This window comes from Molossus molossus, unplaced genomic scaffold, assembly GCF_014108415.1.
Source record: "Molossus molossus isolate mMolMol1 unplaced genomic scaffold, mMolMol1.p scaffold_m16_p_13, whole genome shotgun sequence".
Lineage (NCBI taxonomy): Eukaryota > Metazoa > Chordata > Mammalia > Chiroptera > Molossidae > Molossus > Molossus molossus.
Genome location: NW_023425348.1, coordinates 89,154,814 through 89,174,524, shown reverse-complemented (window position 1 = coordinate 89,174,524; position 19,711 = coordinate 89,154,814). Strand labels below are relative to the sequence as shown.

At 47.6% G+C, this 19,711-nt stretch overlaps 2 protein-coding genes across 4 annotated transcripts in view; both read left to right on the top strand.

Annotated features, from left to right (window-relative positions):
• Positions 1 to 3,943: 3,943 nt before the first annotated feature.
• INTS5 (integrator complex subunit 5) lies at positions 3,944 to 8,768 on the top strand. Its single transcript, XM_036257735.1, has 2 exons — positions 3,944 to 4,071; positions 5,625 to 8,768. The coding sequence occupies exons 1-2, from the start codon at positions 3,992 to 3,994 to the stop codon at positions 8,602 to 8,604; spliced, it is 3,060 nt and encodes a 1,019-aa protein (XP_036113628.1). The 5' UTR covers positions 3,944 to 3,991; the 3' UTR covers positions 8,605 to 8,768.
• GANAB (glucosidase II alpha subunit) overlaps positions 5,825 to 19,711 on the top strand; it is a 26,219-nt gene continuing 12,332 nt past the window's right edge. For 2 of the 3 annotated variants that reach the window (XM_036257738.1, XM_036257736.1), the window contains exons 1-4: positions 8,996 to 9,058; positions 13,064 to 13,168; positions 13,293 to 13,401; positions 13,649 to 13,776. In XM_036257738.1, the coding sequence (XP_036113631.1) occupies positions 9,021 to 9,058; positions 13,064 to 13,168; positions 13,293 to 13,401; positions 13,649 to 13,776 (380 nt within the window). In that variant the 5' untranslated portion in view covers positions 8,996 to 9,020. Of the gene's footprint in view, positions 5,926 to 8,995; positions 9,059 to 13,063; positions 13,169 to 13,292; positions 13,402 to 13,648; positions 13,777 to 19,711 lie in introns of those variants that run through there. The other variant, XM_036257737.1, reaches the window with a different exon arrangement.

Genomic DNA, 19,711 nt, shown 5'->3' with positions numbered 1-19,711 from the left:
CACACCGGCCAAGCAATATATGAGGATTGTTTACTGTGTGGGAAGAAGAGGTCAGGGTCAGCACCTCTAAACCCCACATTCACAGGTCAACTTGAATGTAATACCAGTTTGTCTCATTGTTGGTAGAGACTTGGTTAAGTGGGTGTCTGTCAAGATTGCTCCACTGTGAAGATATCCTTGCCTTTTATAATTAATAAGTAATCAATCTATGGCCCTGGCCAGTTTGGCCCAGTGGTTGGAGTGTCGGCCCTCAGACCAAACAGTCGCAGGTTTGATTCCAGTCAAGGGCATGTACCTCAATTGTGATTCGATCCCTGGCCTTGGTTGGGGTTGTGAGGGAGGCAGCCAATCGATGTGTCTGTCTCTCTCTCCTTCCCCTTCTTTCCCTTCCACTCTATCTAAAAATTAATGGAAAACTATCCTGAGGTGAGGATTAACAAAAAAAGAAAACCTCTCCCTTTTATGTTTAATATTCTTATGGATTTAGATTGGCTGTCAATATGTTATAATCCATTCCTATTGCTTTTTCATGCTCAAAATCACACCAAATTTGATCAGCAGGAGCCTCTTCAAAGTGGTTTCTATGTCCTTTTGACACAACACCATTCGTTTTTGAGTACTTCTTGCTTTCAGGCACAGTGAGATGTTCCAGGCTCACCTATTACTTATCCTGGCCTAAAATTTGGAATCAGCCATTTTTCCAGGGAAACAGTATTATGTCCAGTTTTTTTTTTTTTAATCCTCACCCGAGGACATTTTTCCATTTTTTGTTCAGATAGAGTGGGAGGGGGAGAGAGGGAGAGAGCAGGAGATAAACATCCACGTGAAAGGGACACATCGAGTGGCTGCCACCCGCACAACCCAACCAGGGTCAGGGACATACTACAACCAAGGTACATGCCCTTAGCGAGAACTGAACCCGGGTCTCTCTGGACCGCAGGCCAACGCTCTAACCGCTGAGCCAAACCGGCCAGGACTATGTCCAATTTTAAATACAGAAAGAGCCCTGGCCAGTTTGGCGCAGCAGTTAGAGCCTCGAGTTTGGTTCCTGCTAAGGGCACGTATCTCGGTTGCCGTTTGTCCCTGGCCCCTAGTGGTGTGGGTGGCAACTAGTCAATGTGTCTCACATCGAAGTTTCTCTTTCTCTTCCCCCCTCTCTCCCTCCCGCTCTATCTGAAGATGAAAGCAAAAAAAAAAAAAAAGTCCTCGGGTGAGGATAAAAATAAACAAACAAACAAATGAACACAGAAAGATAAAGTACTTGTTTGAGACTGAACTGTATTCAGATGCAGTAAGGTGAAGAGGGGAGGAGATAGGAGGGAGAAGATAAGATATATCCAACATCTCAGGATGCCCATCTTCCATTATTTTTTTCTTCCTGTGCCTGAGGTGGTAAAGATCTTGTTTTGAGTAATTTCTGTGTCTGGCATTATGCTAAGTCCTTTACATAAATGATCTCAAGTGATCTTTGCAAAATATCTGAGATATGAGACATCTTGCCCATTTTACAGATCAAAAAACAAGTTCCAAGTAGCTGGGTCACTTGCTCAGCTACATTACTAATAAATAACAGACGTGAATCCAAATCTGTCCAACTTGAAAACAAACTCCCTTACATTGTGAAATCAGTAAGGGGAAGCACCACATAATAGTCTCATTGCTGGAAGAACTTAACTGGTTCCAAAGCCTCCTTTTATAGATCAAAAGTTGAAGCCCAGAGACGTGTAGAGTTCAAGTTTGAGGCAGAACTAGGAGCAGAAATGGACTCATATCTACTGTTCTAGAACAGTTCTTACTAGTAAGTAGTATATACACTTTGGGAATAATTGAACTTCTAAAATTTAAGGACAAATAAAGGATAATTAGTAATTTAGCTTTTAAAACACAATCACTTCAAAAGTATCTTTAGAACATACCATCTGGTGTTATTTTATTTTTTTATTTTTTATTTTTTTATCCTCACCCGAGGACATTTTTCCACTTTTTGTTCAGGTAGAGTGGGAGGGAGAGAGAGGAACAGAGAGAGAGAGAGAAACATCGATGTGAAAGGGACACATCGAGTGGCTGCCACCCGCACAACCGACCAGGGCCGGGGACAAACTGCAACTGAGGTACATGCCCTTAGCGGGAACCGAACCCGGGTCTCTCGGGACCACAGGCCGATGCTCTAACCGCTGAGCCAAACTGGCCAGGGCCATCTGGTGTTATTTTAACTTAAACTTCCATTGAGCGCAGTAAGCCTTCTAGTTATTACAGGCCTCAGAACCTACGTTCCATTTCATTTATCTTAACCTATTATTTATTTATTTATTTATTTATTTATTTATTTCTCACCTGAGGACATTTTTCCATTTTTTGTTCAGATAGAGTGGGAAGGAGAGAGAGAGAGAGAGAGAAAGAAACATCGATGTAAAAGGGACACATCGAGTGGTTGCCACCCACACAACCCAACCAGGGCCGGGGACAAATTGCAGCCAAGGTACGCACCCTTAACGGGAACTGAACCCGGGTCTCTCTGGACCACAGGTCGACGCTCCAACCGCTGAGCAATACCGGCCGGGGTTAATCAGTTATTTTTTTTAAAATATGTTTTTACTGATCTTTTAGAGAAGGAGAGAGAAACATCCATGTTGATGTTGATGTGCCTTGTGCACGCCCCCTGCTGGGGATTGATCCAGCAACCCAGGCACGTGCCCTGACCAGGAATCCAACCAGGAGGACCTCTCAGTCCATGGGATGCCCAATATACTGAGCCACTCACCAGCCTGGCAATTTAACTAGCTATTTATTTATTTATTTAGATAGAGTGGGAGGGGGAGAGAGAGAGAGAGAGAGAAAAACATCCACGTGAGAAAGACACATCGAGTGGCTGTCTCCCGCACCAAACCAGGGCCAGGGACAAACTGCAACCGAGGTACATGCCTTTAGTGGGAACTGAACCCAGGTCTCTCACACTCTAACCGCTGAGCCAAACCAGCCAGGGCTAACCAGCTATTTATTAAGAACCTATGTCTGGCCTGGCTGGTGTGGCTCAATGATTGAGCATTGACCCATGCACCAGGAGGTCTCTGGTTCCATTCCTGGTCAGGGCCCATCCCGGTGGGGCGCATGCAGGAGGCGGCCAATCCATGTTCTCTCTCATCCATGTTTCTCTCTCTCTCTCCCCCTCTCTCTTCCTCTCTCTCTAAAATTCAATAAAGGAGAAAAACATTTTAATAATAAAAAAAGAAAGGTTAGATGAAGCACCCAGCCAGTAAGTGGAATGGCGTGGGTTTAGCTAGACTGGCTGGAGTGGGGGCTTTGGATAAAGTGAGCTAGCTCCACACATAGTTCCCAAGCTACCTCTGCAGGTATGGGGTGTGAGGTACCGGAAAGCCCCTGAGCTGGGAGGTGGAAAAGACAGCAAAGCCTACACAGTGGAAACTGATGGAAGGGCAGTAGGGCCAAGCTAGCACTGGGAAGACACCCTAAGCCTAGGCAGCCCAATTTATTTCGCGCTTCCTCTCTCTCCTCTGTTTATTTTTATTGTCTTACGAATTTTCTCTTCTTTCTTTCCATCTCTTTTCTGCTTTACCCCCTTCCCTTCTTTCCTTTCACTGCTTTTTACATTGTCACAGTTTCTTGAGTAAAATGTTTCCCGGTACTTCATTTTTTAAAAACGTCGTGAACTGGAATAGTTTGTATTTTGAGCTTTAGAAAAAAATAATTAAAGCCAACTATGAATGGCAGCAGCTAACAGCAGTCTGTGTGTCTAGGGCCCTTTGAAAAAAAATAAAAAGGGTGCACTGAGGGCGGGTGGGCTTTCCGCGGCCATGGCAGTCCTGCTCTGGGACCTCAGCACAGCGCGGAACCAAAGTAAGAGGATTCAGGGCGTCGTCGGATTGGTTTTCTTGAGAGGCCTCCTCGCTCGTTCCTTTCGGGTTTCGCGTCAGCGCGCATGCGCTATCTGCGCTCCGCCGCTCCCGCCTCGGGCTCGGGCTCGGGCTCCGGGATGTCCGCGTTGTGCGACCCTCCCGGGGCCCCAGGGCCTCCCGGGCCTGCCCCGGCCACCCACGGTCCCGCGCCGCTCAGGTAGTCAGAGCCCCTGGCGTCTTCCCCCACCGCGCGGCCCCACGCCGATTCCCCAGCCTTCTCAGCAGAAACCCGGATCCTACCTCGCGAACTCGCGTCAGGGTTCTCAGAGATTCCTGGTTGGGTCTTCCCAGAACTCAGGGACCGTCTCAGCAAAACTCTGGGCTCCAGTGCCCGCACTCCCAAGATCTCGGTACTGCCTCCCTCCAAACCCGAATGCCTAGGTACCCCGGACTCTGGCCTTGCTCTCCCAAGTGTTGGGGATATCAGCACTCTTAGGAACCCAGCTGCCCTGTCCCTTGGAGACCGGAGGAAACCCAGAGTCCCCTGACTTTATGGAGACTCCCTGAGAACCCAGGCCCAGAAACCCGCAGAAAGCTTCCTTCTAGCCTTTCCCTTGCCTTCCAACGGAGACACTCCTCTCAGGGTGGGATTTTTTTTGGAGGATCCAGAGGAATGGCACAGTTAGAACTCTAGAGGCTGCTGTCTTGGGCAGAAAGGGCAATAAAAGGAAGAAGATTTGCCTTTTCTCATAAGACTGAACCCATATATTTTGGGAGGGGAAGGGTTGAATGGCATTGCCTTGTCTGTGCCCTGGGACACCCTGATTCCTAGCCACATTGAGGGTGCTGGGAAGGTGGTTGTTGTTGATGTGAAATCCAAGTGGTGGGTGGTAAGGATGCTTGCAGAATATGGAAAAAAACAGGTATTGGGAGGGGGAGACCTTTGTAAGGGGCAAGTTCGACCTTATGTTTTTCTTTTCATTAAGAATAAAATCCAGGGTGCTTGCGTTGTGATGGAGAATGCAGTAAAGTCAGAAAGGTGTTTTTAAAGCAATGTTACAGGAATACAAAATATACTTAATTCAACAAAAATTTTTTTTTAATTATGTTGTTGATTTTTTTTTTCTTTTGGAGAGGAAGGGAGAGAGAGATAGAAACGTTGATGTGAGAGAAACATCGATAGGCTGTCTCCTGCACACCTCTCTATTGGGGATCGAGCCCGCAATCTGGGCATGTGCCCTGACCGGGAATCAAACCGGGACCTCTCAGTCCATGGGACAACACTCAATCGACTGAGCCATACCAGCTGGGCTAATTCAACAAAAATTTCTTGAGTACTTCCCATATACCAGGCACCTCCACAGAAGGAGATTCAATGTTGAAGAGCACAGAAATGGTTACTACCCTCTTGGAGCTTATAGTCTGATTACTTGATCTTGTTTTCCTTATCTGAAAAATGGGATCATAATAGTACCTACCTTATTGGGCTGTTGTCTAGATTGAAATAATACACGTAAAGTACTTTAAAAAAGTATCTGACACATCCAAGAGTTATCTAATGGTGATATTATCATTGAAAGAAAAATAGGTAGTATTTATTTTATTGAGTGATTAGTATGAAATAGATACGGTGCTTAAGTACTTTATGAACATTATTTCATGAGGTACAGTTATCTTTATTTTACATAAAAAGAAGGAAGCTCACGGAGGGAATAGAACTTGCCCAACATCTCCCAACATGCTAAGTTTTCTTCTCTTATTTCCTTATAGTGCTCAGGAGCTGTCCCAGGAAATCAAGGCTTTTCTGACTGGCGTTGACCCCATTCTGGGTCACCAACTCTCGGCCCGGGAACATGCTCGCTGTGGTCTTCTCCTGCTCCGCTCTTTGCCACCTGCTCGGGCTGCCGTGCTTGACCACTTGCGAGGTGTCTTTGATGAGAGTGTCCGGGCCCACCTGGCTGCCCTGGATGAAAGTCCTATGGCTGGCCCACCTCATCTCCATCCACCTGCACCCTCCCATGTCCCTACTGGGGGACCTGGTCTAGAGGATGTGGTGCAGGAAGTGCAGCAGGTGCTGTCCGAGTTTATCCGGGCCAATCCGAAGGCCTGGGCACCTGTGATTAGTGCATGGTCCATTGACCTCATGGGGCAACTAAGCAGCACATACTCGGGCCAGCACCAGCGTGTGCCCCATGCTACTGGCTCTCTCAATGAACTGCTGCAGCTGTGGATGGGCTGTCGGGCCACACGCACATTAATGGACATCTATGTTCAGTGCCTCTCGGCTCTCATTGGTAGTTGCCCAGATGCCTGTGTGGATGCCTTGCTGGATACCTCTGTCCAGCATTCCCCACACTTTGACTGGGTTGTGGCCCATATTGGTTCTTCTTTTCCTGGCACCATCATCTCCCGGGTTCTCTCCTGTGGCCTTAAGGATTTCTGTGTTCATGGTGGGGCTGGAGGTGGAGCTGGTGGCAGTGGTGGAAGCTCTTCTCAAATCCCCTCTACAGATCCCTTCCCTGGATCTCCTGCTATCCCTGGGGAGAAGCGGGTACCCAAGATTGCCTCAGTTGTTGGCATCCTAGGGCACTTGGCCTCCCGTCATGGAGACAGCATCCGACGGGAACTCCTGCGAATGTTCCATGATAGCCTGGCAGGGTGCACTGGGGGCCGGAGTGGGGACCCCTCTCTTCAGGCCACAGTTCCCTTCCTTCTACAATTGGCAGTCATGTCACCAGCTTTGCTGGGCACAGTCTCTGGAGAGCTGGTGGATTGCCTTAAGCCCCCAGCTGTGCTGAGCCAGCTGCAGCAACACCTGCAGGGATTCCCCCGAGAGGAGCTGGATAACATGCTGAACCTGGCTGTGCACCTGGTGAGCCAGGCGTCTGGGGCAGGTGCCTACCGCCTGTTGCAGTTCCTGGTGGACACAGCCATGCCTGCTTCAGTCATTACTACCCAGGGCCTGGCTGTGCCAGATACCGTCCGGGAGGCCTGTGACCGGCTGATTCAACTGCTGTTGCTACATCTGCAAAAACTGGTTCATCACCGGGGAGGGTCTCCTGGGGAAGGGGTGCTGGGTCCACCCCCACCCCCCCGCCCTGTGCCCTTTCTAGATGCGCTAAGAAACCATGTTGGAGAGCTATGTGGAGAGACATTAAGATTGGAACGGAAGCGCTTCCTCTGGCAACACCAGCTCCTGGGCCTGCTCTCTGTCTATACTCGGCCTAGCTGTGGACCTGAGGCCTTGGGCCATCTCCTGAGCCGGGCTCGAAGCCCTGAAGAGTTGAGTTTGGCCACCCAGTTATATGCAGGGCTGGTGGTCAGTCTCTCTGGCCTCCTGCCTCTGGCCTTCCGAAGCTGCTTGGCTCGGGTGCATGCAGGGACTTTGCAGCCTCCCTTCACGGCGCGGTTCCTACGAAACCTAGCACTGCTAGTGGGGTGGGAACAGCAGGGCGGTGAGGGCCCTGCAGCCCTAGGAGCCCGGTTTGGAGAATCTGCCTCAGCCCATCTGTCTGACCTGGCTCCTCTCCTGCTACATCCTGAGGAAGAAGTAGGTGAAGCTGCTGCCTCCCTCCTGGCCATTTGTCCCTTTCCTCCAGAAGCCCTGTCCCCCTCCCAACTCCTGGGACTGGTGAGAGCTGGAGTGCATCGCTTCTTTGCCTCTCTGAGGCTGCATGGCCCCCCAGGTGTGGCTTCAGCCTCCCAGCTTCTTACCCGCCTCTCTCAGACCTCTCCTGCAGGGCTTAAGGCTGTCTTGCAGCTGCTAGTTGAAGGAGCCTTACATCGGGGCAACACAGAACTGTTTGGAGGGGAAGCGGATGGGGACAACGAAACTCTTTCAGTTGTCTCAGCTTCTTTGGCTTCTGCCTCCCTGTTGGACACAAACCGGCGGCACACAGCAGCTGTGCCAGGTCCTGGAGGGATTTGGTCTGTTTTCCATGCTGGAATCATTGGCCGTGGCCTAAAGCCACCAAGGTTTGTCCAGTCACGAAATCAGCAGGAAGTGATCTACAACACCCAGAGCCTCCTCAGCCTCCTTGTGCACTGTTGCAGTGCTCCTGGGAGCACTGAATGTGGGGACTGCTGGGGGGCTCCCACCCTGAGCCCAGAGGCAGCCAAAGCTGTGGCAGTGACCTTGGTGGAGAGTGTGTGTCCTGATGCAGCTGGTGCTGAGCTAGCCTGGCCTCCTGAGGAGCATGCCAGGGCCACCGTGGAGCGGGATCTCCGCATTGGCCGGCGCTTCCGGGAACAGCCTCTACTCTTTGAGCTATTGAAGCTCGTAGCAGCTGCTCCTCCAGCCCTGTGCTACTGCTCCGTGCTGCTGCGGGGGCTGCTGGCTGCCCTCTTGAGCCACTGGGAAGCCTCTCGCCATCCTGATACAGCCCACTCTCCCTGGCACCTGGAGGCATCCTGCACCCTGGTGGCTGTCATGGCTGAGGGAAGCCTCTTGCCACCAGCCCTGGGTAATATGCATGAGGTATTTAGTCAACTGGCACCTTTTGAAGTGCGTCTGCTGCTGCTCAGTGTCTGGGGCTTTCTCCGGGAGCATGGGCCCTTGCCCCAGAAGTTCATCTTTCAGTCAGAGCGTGGCCGCTTCATCCGGGACTTCTCCAGGGAGGGTGGTGGTGAGGGTGGACCCCATCTGGCTGTGCTGCACAGTGTTCTCCACCGCAACATTGACCGCCTGGGCCTTTTCTCTGGCCGTTTCCAGGCAGCTTCACCATCCACTCTACTTCGGCAGGGGACATAGCCTTTTTCTTGCTCCAGAAGCCAAGGATGTTTGAGCAGTGAGACGGGGCTTAAGGTGTTGCAGAAAGATGGAAGTTTTTCTTATAAGACCTTAGCGTAAAGAGCGCTGTCACTTTTTACCCCCTACCTTTTTTTTTTCTAAATAAAATTGCCGATTTGAGAAAAACAGTCCAGTTCCTCTGTTTGATGCTTAGAGCTAGCAAAGTAGGACAGCGCCTGGCTCTGGATAATCCCGCCTCCGCCCCATAAACTCCGCCCCGCCCCCTGCAAGTAGTTAGGGTACGAGCTCCGCCAATGGGACAGCCGCCAGTGGCCGGGCCAATCCGAAAGCCGGAAAGGGCGGGCACTAAGATACGTGGCTCAACGTGCGCAGGGGAAAAGGGAGGCTCGGGGGTCAAGGAGCAAACCCGGCACAAGATGGCGGCGGTAGCGGCAGTGGCTACGCGTAGGAGGCGGTGAGGAGTCCGGAACCCGGGGGCACTCCCGGGACGCCCCCAGCTCCCCCAGGCCCCATAGCTCTTCTTGTATGTCTTCCTGAGACTCTGCCACTCTCGGCCTCGCGAGGACTATTTGTTTCTCTGGAGGCTGCCTCAAGCGTCCCCGGCTTCCTCGCGGTAGATCCGCGCGGTATTGGGGGACCATAATTTTGTTGCTACTCTCTCCGGCCCGGTGGCTTCAAAAGGCCGCAGTCGTGCGCTCTTGTTGGCTTTGGCCGCTCTCAGCCGCCACCCTTCCCTGGCAGCTCGCTGCGGTTAACGCTGCCGCCTCCTTTCTGCAGCGCGGGGTCATCGGGGCGGGGGACGAGACGCGGCCGGGCCTCCGGGAACGCAGCGGGCAGTACGGCTTGCATCACCCTTCTTGCCCCCTACCCCCGGACCCTGCCCTTGTCTTCTTCGCGTGGACACCAGCCCTAGCTTGTTCGGTGTTCACGCTCGTTGGGCACGTCTGGGGCAGGATCCATTAAGTTCACAGTCTGCCTAGATATGTTGCTCAAACACGACATGTAATCGAACGGTTTGGTCTGCGCTGTCGAGTTTATGTTACTGAAAAACGGCTCGAAAGAATCACCAGCTCCACAAAGAGTTTACCAGGACCTAACGGATGTACTGGGGTGGGAGAGGCGTGTACTGTCTACAGCAATGAAAAAAGTGTGGGTCATAAATTCAATTGTCTCGAAGCCTCTGATCCGAAACAATAAACGGGTGCGACTTGCCCTGTGGCTCGTTCCTGATTTTGGTTTTTGGACCACCTCTGGCTTAGGGGCATTCATGGCATCTCAGTTCCTAGGGCTTTCCAGCAGGTCACATATGAAAGATCATTTAGAAATCGATCCCCATTGGCACCTCTCCAAACCCATTTTATAGATTGTGCAAATAGGGCTCCAGAGGTATTTAACTCACTGTACTTATGATTACTGCTGCTTTGGGCAGGTGGACATGGGTTCTGTGGGACAAAGTGCCTGTTACGGTCACTCCTCAGGACCTGGGCCACATGCCTTGCTGTTGAGTTTTCCGGTAGCATTTCTTCTGCATGTTTGCTACTGCTTATTCCTTCTTGCTTATTAAACTACAATGTCGGGTGTTTTCCTCAGCTTTCCGTCTGGCCTGGCTTGCTTTGTACCTTTCTTCTGGAACTGGAGGGCCTACTCTGTTCTGTGACCTCCTTTCTGGGCGTCATGGGGGGGCAAGAAGGATAGTACTGGATACAATGTGTGTAGTAGGCTCTACTCTATAGCTTCCCCATTAGCAGGTTGCAAAGTTTTAATGCTTAGAAGAAGGCTGTGTAAGGCTGTGTTTTTGTTTTTCTTTCCTATTTGGAAGCTCTTGGACTACCCCCATCAATCACAAAGAGCATGTTTAAAACACAAGTTCCTGGCTTTGAGAATCTTCGTTTTTTCATAAACACTGCAGGTGATTCTTAACAGACACTAAAGTTTGAGAAACCCTGTTTAGGATATACTCAGAATGGATGAATACATCCTTCAAATTAACCCATTTAAATAAGCTTGTTAAATCCTTTACCTGTCATTTGATATTATATTGGGGAAGTGATAGTTTATGGTAACCTTGGGGTGAGGGTCCTCAATGGGGTAGGTCCTGCAGGTGATTAGTGTGCTGTATTGTGCATCTTGAAGTACATGGGCCCTAGCGTTGGGCAGAGCTGAGTTCAATCCCATTTTCACCCCTTACTGTCCAATCTCAGATGAATTATTATTGAACTTTTTTTTTTTTTTAATCCTCATCCGAGGACATTTTTCCATTTTTTTTTGTACAGACAGAGTGGGGGAGAGAGAGAGAGAGAGAGAGGGAAACATCGATGTGAAAGGGGCACATCGAGTGGCTGCCACCCGCACGACCAACCAGGGCCGGGGACAAACTGCAACCTGGTACGTGCCCTTAGCGGGAACCGAACCCGGGTCTCTCGGGACCGCAGGCGGACGCTCTAACCGCTGAGCCAAACCTGCCAGGGCTATTATTGAACTTTTTAAGGTAGCATGGATAAAGAAGTGATTCTGGCCCTGGCTGGTTTAGCTCAGGGGTTAGAGCGTCAGTCCATGGACCAATGAGTCGCAGGTCAAGGGCACGTACCTCGGTTCATCCTAGCCCTGGTCGGGGTTGTGTGGGTCACGCGGGAGGCAACCAGTCGATGTGTCCCTCTCATATTGATGTTTCTCTTTCTCTCCTCTCTCCCTCCCACTTTATCTGAAGATAAATAGAAAATAAATATCCTTGGGTGAGGGTTAAAAAAAAAAAAGTGATTCTGAACCATGGTTGCCCAGTTATTTAGGGAGCATTTAAAAAATTATGATGCCGAGGCTCCTCTTCAAACCAATTAGATCAGAATTGCTGGGGGTAAGATCTAGGCATTGACTTTATCTATTTATGATTGACTTTATTTATTTGTTTATTGTTAATCTTCATCCGAGGATATTTTTCCATTGATTTTTGGGTGGGGGAGAGAAATAAACATCGATTGGTTGCCTCCCAAAGGTTGAGGATTGAACCTGCAACTCAAGGACTTGCCCTTGACCAGAATTGAACCTGAGACTCCTCGGTCTACTGGCTGATGCTCTAACTGCTGGCCAGGGCTATAATTGATTTTGGAGAGAATGAGGAAGGGGAGAGAGAGACAAAAACATAGATTTGTTGTTCCACTTATTTATGCATTCTTTGGTTGGTTCTTGTGTGTGCCCTGATGGGGGGAGGGTAAATCCACAACCTTGGTGTATAAGGACAACGCTCCCTCCAGCTGAGCTACCTAACCAAGGAAGAAATACTTGTCTTGATGTTTTATTATTATTATTATTTAGTTAGTTATTTTAATTTTAATTTTTTAATCCTCACCCAAGGACATTTTTTCATTTTTTGTTCAGATAGAGTGGGAGGGAGGGAGGGAGGAAGGGAGGAGGGGAGAGAGAGAGAGAGAGAGAGAGAAACATCGACGTGAAAGGGACACATCGAGTGGTTACCACCTGCACAACCCAACCAGGGCCGGGGACAAACTGCAACCAAGGTACGTGTCCTTAGCAGGAAGTGAACCCTGGTCTCTCTGGACTGCAGGCCGATGCTCTAACCACTGAGCCAAACCGGCCAGGGCTTATTTTCAGTTTTTAATATGTTTTTATTGATTTATTTTTGAGAGAGAGGAAGGGAGAGGTAGGAAGATAGAAACATTGATGAGAGAGAAACATCGATTGGCCACCTCCTACACACCCCACACTGGGGCATGTGCCCTGACTGGGAATCGAACCAGTGACCTCCTGGTGCATGGGACAGTGCTTAATCCACTGAGCCACGCAGGCCAGGGTGTCTTGACATTTTAAAAACTGCAGGCAGAGTTGAAGACCAGGAATAGAAAGCAGTTATCCAGGTCCCTGGGGTACATTAGGATTCAATATAAGTTAGCTATCGTTATTTTTTCAGGTTTAGGTAGTGATAGTGGTGACTTGTTTTGAAGATATAGGAGTGGAGATCAGAGGATTAGTGTACTTGGGGATCTGGGGATGTTAGGACCCTAGCAGCTCTGACCAGTAGGCTAGCTGAGGGTACACCTTTAACATTTTCACTGTACCTCTCCACCCAGTGCCTTCCCCTGGAAAGGCATTACTCGTTTGTTTTTCTCTTCCACACACCTGGTCTCACCACTTCCCCTGGGCCTGGCTCTTATTGCTCCTGTCCTCTGAGAACGTGATGTAACCAGAGTCAATACCAAGGCCGCCAAAGGCTAAAGATTCTTTGTCCACTTCCTTTGCCTTTTTAAAGGAACGGAGTGAGTGAGTCAACTTTTCAGGCCTGACACCTTAACCTCATGCCCACCTGTCCTCTTTTCTGTTTAATGGGAATTCATCTTTCTTTCATCTTTTCTGAGCTGTCTTTTAGGTCTATGGCCTTTACCTCTGAAAGTGAGGCCCTTTCTGACCCTGTGCTGATTGTTTCCTCTTTTGTCCTTTTTCTCCTTAGGTCTTGGACAGGTTTGGTACTGGCTTGTTTAGGGGTCTGCCTGGGAATTACCCTTGCCGTGGATAGAAGCAACTTTAAGACCTGTGAAGAGAGCTCCTTCTGCAAGTATGACATTTCTGGGACTGTGGGAATCTGTGGTAGATGGGGTAGGTTAGGGACACTGCAGGTGATAGGGGAACCTATAGACATTGGGATGTCCTCCCACCTTCTTAACCATTTCACTTGGCAGGCGGCAGCGCAGCATACGGCCAGGCCACTCTCCATACCGAGCTCTGCTGGATTCTCTGCAGCTTGGTCCTGATGCCCTCACAGTCCATCTGATCAACGAGGTCACCAAGGTCAGGGGAGAAAAGGAAATCTGGTGGGGTGGGGAAATGGCTAAAGGGTAATTCGGGAATGGGGGAACCTACAGCCAACATCCTCTCCTAGACTAATCTTGGGACTTTTACTTTGTGAGTAATTCAGATCTCTGATCCCTTAGGCAAAGGGATAGAAGAAGGAGACCCCTCAGGAGGGAGTGGGTTCAGAGGTCATTCCATGGTGTAGTCCTCTACTTTATCCAGATCCAAACCTCTGCCCCCACAGGTGTTGCTGGTGCTGGAGCTACAGGGGCTTCAAAAGAACATGACTCGGATCAGGATTGATGAACTGGAGCCCCGGCGGCCCCGATACCGTGTGCCAGATGTGTTGGTGGCTGATCCCCCCACAGCTCGGTAAACTTTTTCAGAGAAACCTGTCCATCTTTATGGTCCTTTTCTCCTTCCTGATAAGTTTTTACTTGGCATTTGACCTTTCTTACAGTGAAGTAATAGCTGATGAGCACCTTGCCACTCCTCAACCTTTCCCTATGTATTTCTTAGTTTCACTTATTTTGTCTTTCACCTTTTAGTCTTCCTTCAGCAGATACAGCTTCCTTTTCTGTGCCAGGTCCTGAGCTGGGTGCTAGGGATACAAGAGAAAATAAAAAAGGCACAGATCTTGCTTTCCAGGAATAATGTCTCTGGTTGGTTTCTTCCTTCCTTTTCTCCCCTTTCCTCTTATTTCCTTCTTTTTTTTTTTGATCCTCACCCAAGGACATTTTTGCATTTATGTTCAGATAGAGGGGGGGAGGGAGAGAGGGAGGAAGAGCGAGAGAGAGAAACATCAGTGCAAGAGAGACACATCGAGTGGCTGCCACCCGCACGACCCAACCAGGGCCGGGGACAAACTGCAACCGAGGTATATGCCCTTAGCAGGAACTGAACCCCGGTCTCTCCGGACTGCAGGCCAACGCTCTAACTGCTGAGCCAAACCGGCCAGGGCCCTAGCATTTGTTTTTGTTTTTGGTTAGTCCTCACCTGAAGATGTTTTTTCATTGATTTTTACATAGCATGGAAGGGAGAAACGGGGAGAGAGAGAGAGAGAAACATCGATGTGCGAGAGACACATGGATTGTTTATTTTCTGCACAATCCCTGACAAGGGAATTGAATCTGTGACCCTTTGGTGCACAGGCCAACACTCTATCTCTGAATACACTGGCCAGGGCTAGGGACGTTCATCTTAATGAATGTCTTCTGGGATTTCCTTTTTTCACATAACTTTGTTGCCCATAGTACATTTTTACTGCTGTATTGTGTTGTATGAACATATCCCAACTTTTTTTATCCATTTTTGTATTGATGGACATTTGGGTTGTTTCTAGTGTTTTGCTTTTCAGTGTGTTGGCATGAACATTGTCTATGTCTCCTGTGTCCCTGTGCAGGAATTTCTCTTTGGCATGTAGCTAGGAGAGGAACTGCAGAGTTGTAGAATGTAGAAATGATCCACTTTCTTTTTTCTTTCTCTCCAATTTTTGTTAATTTATTTTTGTTACAGATGTTTCTCCTTTTTCCCCCTTAGACTCCCTCCTCCCTAGCACACCTTCTCCCCCAGCATAGTTGTCTATGTTCATTGGTTATACATACATGCATGTAAGTTCTTTGGTTCATCTCATTAATCCCCACCTCCTCCCTCCTCTGAGGTTGGTTAGTCTGAACCATACTCCTTTCTGTGTCTCGGTCTATTTCGTTTATCAGCCCACCTTATTCATTATATTCCACAAATAAATGAGATCATGTGGTATTTGTCTTTCTCTGGTTGCGTTATTTCGCTTAGCATAATACTCTCAAGATCCTCTATGTTGTCTCAAATGATAAGAGATCTATCTTTCTTACAGCTGCATAGTACTCCATTGTGTATATGTACCACAGCTTTTTTATTCATTTGTCTACTGATGGACACTTGGGCTGTTTCTAGATCTTAGTGATTGTAAATAGTGCTGCTATGAACATGGGGGTACATTATATTCTTTCTGATTGGTGTTTGAGGCTTCTTAGGGTATATTCCTACAAGTGGGATCAATGGGTCAAATGCCAATTCAATTTTTAATTTTTTGAGGAAACACCATATTGTTTTCCATAGTGGCTGCACCAGTCTGCATTCCCACCAGCAGTGTACTAGAGTTCCCTTTTCTCCACACCCTTGCTAGCACTTGTTGTTTAATGATTTGTTGATGGCAGCCATTCTGGTAGGTGTGAGGTGATACCTCATCATTATTTTAATTTGCATGTCTCTGATGATTAGTGACGTTGAGCATTTCTTCATATGTCTCTTGGCCATTTGTATGTCCTTTTTGGAGAGGTGTCTATTTAGGTCCTCTGCCCATTTTTTATTTTTATTTATTTTTTATTTATTTATTTTTATCTTTATTGTTGAATGTATTGCAGATGTTCCTAATTTTTCCCCCATTGACCCCCCTCCTCCCCACTGCCGCCCCCCCTCCTGCCTTTTCCCACACTGTTGTCTGTGTCCATTGGTTATGCATATAAGTTCTTTGGTTTATTTCTTCCCACCTCTTCTCTTTGAGGTTTGTCAGTCTAACAACCAATTTGTACTTCTTAATCCTTTCACCTTTTTCACCCATTTCCCCAACCCCCTCTCCCATCTGACAACCAACAAAATGTTCTCTGTATCTATGAGAATGTTTCTGTTCTGCCTGTTCATTTTGTTTGTAGATTCAGTTGTCGATTGATATGTATTCATTGCCATTTTGTTTGTTCATATATTTTATCTTTTTCTTCAAAAAGACCCTTCAACATTTCATAGAATAACGGTTTGGTGGTGATGAACTCCTTTAACTTTTCCTTGTCTGGGAAACTCTTTATATGGCCATCGATTCTAAATGACAGCTTTGCAGGATAGAGTAATCTTGGTTGTAAGTTCTTGCTTTTCATCGTTCTGAAAATTTCTTGCCACTTCCTTCTGGCCTGCAAAGTTTCTTTTGAGAAATCAGCTGACAGTCTTTTTTTTTTTTTTTCCCCCTCACCCGAGGACATTTTTCCATTTTTTGCTCAGATAGAGTGGGAGGGAGAGAGAGGAAGAAAGAGAGAGAGAGAAACATTGACATGAAAGAGACACATCGAGTGGCTGCCACCGCATGACCAACCAGGGCCGGGGACAAACCACAACCAAGGTATGTGCCTTTATTTTTTTATTTTTATTTATTTTATTTATTTTTTTTTATCCTCACCTGAGGACATTTTTTGTTGAGGTAGAGTGGTGGGAGGGAGAGAGAGGAAGAGCGAGAGAGAGAGAAACATCGATGTGAAAGGGACACGTCGAGTGGCTGCCACCCGCACGACCGACCAGGGCCGGGGACAAACTGCAACCAAGGTACATGCCCTTAGTGGGAACCAAACCCGGGTCTCTCGGACCGCAGGCTGATGCTCTAACCGCTGAGCCAAACCGGCCAGGGCTGTGCCTTTAGTGGGAACTGAACCTGGGTCCCTCTGGACCACAGGTCGACACTCTAACCGTTGAGCCAAACTGACCAGGGCCAGCTGACAGTCTTATGGGAACTCCCTTGTAGGTAACTAATTGCTTTTTTCTTGCTGCTTTTAAGATTCTCTCTTTGTCTTGAACCTTTTGCATTTTGATGATGATGTGCCTTGGTGTGGGCCTCTTGGGGTTCATCTTGTTTGGAATTCTCTGTGCTTCCTGGACTTGTATGTCTGTTTCCTTCACCAAGTTAGGGAAGTTTTCTGCCATTACTGTTTCAAATAGGTTTTCAATTTCTTGTTCTCTCTCTTCTCTTTCTGGCACCCCCAAGATGCGAATGTTGGCACGCTTCAAGTTGTCCCAGAGGCTGCTTACACTGTCCTCATTTTTTTTGGATTATTTTTTCTTTTTGCTGTTCTGATTGGGTGTTTTTTGCTTTCTTGTATTCCAAATCGATGGTTTGCTTCTTGGCTTTACCTACTCTACTATTGAATCTGTGTAAATTATTCTTTATTTCAGTTAGTGCCTCTTTCATTTCTGACTGTGCCTCCATTTCTGACTGGTCCTTTTTTATGCTCTTGACGCCCTCACTAAGTTCGCCGAGGTTCTCACTAAGTTCATTGAGCATCCTTATAAGCACTATTTTGAACTCAGCATCTGTTAGGTTGCTTATCTCCATTTCGCTTAGTGTTTTCCTGGAGATTTTTTCTGTTCTTTCATTTAGGACCTGTTTCTTTGTCTCCTCATTTTGGCTGCCTCCCTGTGTTTGTTTCTATGTATTACTTAACAAGCGGTATGGGGCTAGCTAAGACCAGATGCTGCTTGTTTGAAAGAATTTAGGAAAACCTGAAGCAGGATCCAAGACAGGCCAATCCTATGGTTAAACAACTGGCAACCACTTGGGTAGGCCTGAAAGTTGGGTGGGGCGGGACCTCAGGGAATCACTAGGGCGGGGCAACCAGTGTGAGCTAGGTTGCTGGAGTCCCAGATATGGCGGCTGTCTGCAGCCCCAGGGAAGGGCTCACCAAAGGAATAAAGGGCTCTGAACTGCACGTCTGTCCCTGAGAAAGCCCCCTCTCCAGCCCTCACTCCAGTGCCAAACAGCTCAGTTCTTCCCTGTATGTCTCTGGCGCCTCTCGAGCTGCCTCCCCTCCAAGCTTAGAGGGAGTGAGTCTGATAAGTCCGTGTGCGGGCCCTTTAAGAGGAGCTGCCTGGGGCTCCAGCTGCCTCAGCCTCCCTGAGCCTCAGTTCCCACTGGTTTTTCCAGCCCAAAATTATGGGGACTTTTCTTCCTGGCACTGGAACCCTGAGCGGGGTGCCTGGTGTGGGACGGGGACCCCTCAGTCCTCAGGGAGGACCTTCCCAGCGCCGTATCCTTCCTGATTTTTATCCACCATGCATGGTTGTAGGACCAGCTTGTTGTGCCTCTGCCCCTCCTACCAGTCTCGATGTGGCTGCTGCTTTAATTTTGTAGTTGTAGGACTTCCATTCAGCTTGATTTCAGGTGGATTTGAATGATGGTTGTTCTGTAGTTGTAACTTTGATGTGGTTGTGGGAGGACACGAACCCACGTTTACCTACACCGCCATCTTGACCGGAAGTTTTCTCTGCCCGTTTTTTAATTGGGTTCTTTGTCTTCCTTTTGTTGAGTTGTATGATATTTTGGAAATTAACTCCTTATTTGATGTATCGTTGGTGATTATGCTCTCCCATACAGTGGGTTTTCTTTCCATTTTGATGGTTGTTTCTTTTGCTGTGCAGAAGTTTTTTAGTTTAATGTAGTCCCAGGTCCTTTTTTGTTGTAGTCCCGTGTTCATTTTTTCCTTTGTTTCTGTTGCCTTAGGTGATGATGTATCAGGGAAAATTCTGCGTATGATGTCTAAAATTTTGTTGCCTACATTTTCTTCTAGGATTTTTATGGATTCACAGGTCACATTTAAGTCTTTTATCCATTTGAGTTTATTCTTGTGTAAGTTGATGGTCTAGTTTCATTTTGTGCACGTAGCTGCCCAATTTTCCCAGCACCATTTATTAAAGAGGCTGTCTTTACTCCATTGTATGCTCTTGCCAATTTTGTCAAATATTAATTGAGCATAATGTTTTGGGTCAATTTCTGAGTTCTCTGCTCTATTTCATTAATCTGTATGCCTGTTCTTGTGCCAGTATCAGGCTGTTTTGATTACAGTAGCTTTGTAGTATAACCTGATATCCTTTATTGTGATCCCACCTACTTTGTCCTTATTTTTCAAGATTGCTTTGGCTATTTGGGGTGTTTTTTGGTTCCCTATGAAGCTTTGAAGTATTTGTTCTAGTTCTCTGAACTATGTCTTTGGTATTTTGATGGGGATTGCATTGAATCTATAGGTTGCTTTGGGTAGTATGGACATTTTAATGATGTTAATTCTTCCAATCCATGAACAAGGTATATGCTTCCACTTTTTTATATTTTCTTCTATTTCTTTTTTCAATGTCCTGTAGTTTTCTGCAAATAGATTTTTTACTTCTTTGGTTAAGTTTATTCCAAGGTATCTTAATTTTTTTGCCGCCATGGTAAATGGGATTGTTTTTCAGTTTCTCTTTCTGTGAGTTCATCATTGGTATATAAGAATGCCGTTGATTTCTTGATATTAATTCTGTATCCTCCTACCTTGCTGAATTCATTTATTAAATCCTGCAGATATTTATTTATTTATTTATTTTATCCTCACCCGAGGACATTTTCCCAATTTTGTTCAGACGGAGGGAGAAAGAGGAAGAGAGAGAGAGAGGAACATCGACGTGAAAGGGACACATCAAATGGCTGCCACCTGCACGACCAACCAGGGCCGGGGACAAACTGCAACCAAGGTAA

Coding starts and splice junctions, on each gene's coding strand:
- INTS5 (XM_036257735.1), top strand. CDS start 3,992: ATGTCCGCGTTGTGCGACCCTCCCGGGGCCCCAGGGCCTCCCGGGCCT. Junction 4,072..5,624: donor CACGGTCCCGCGCCGCTCAG/GTAGTCAGAGCC, acceptor ATTTCCTTATAG/TGCTCAGGAGCTGTCCCAGG.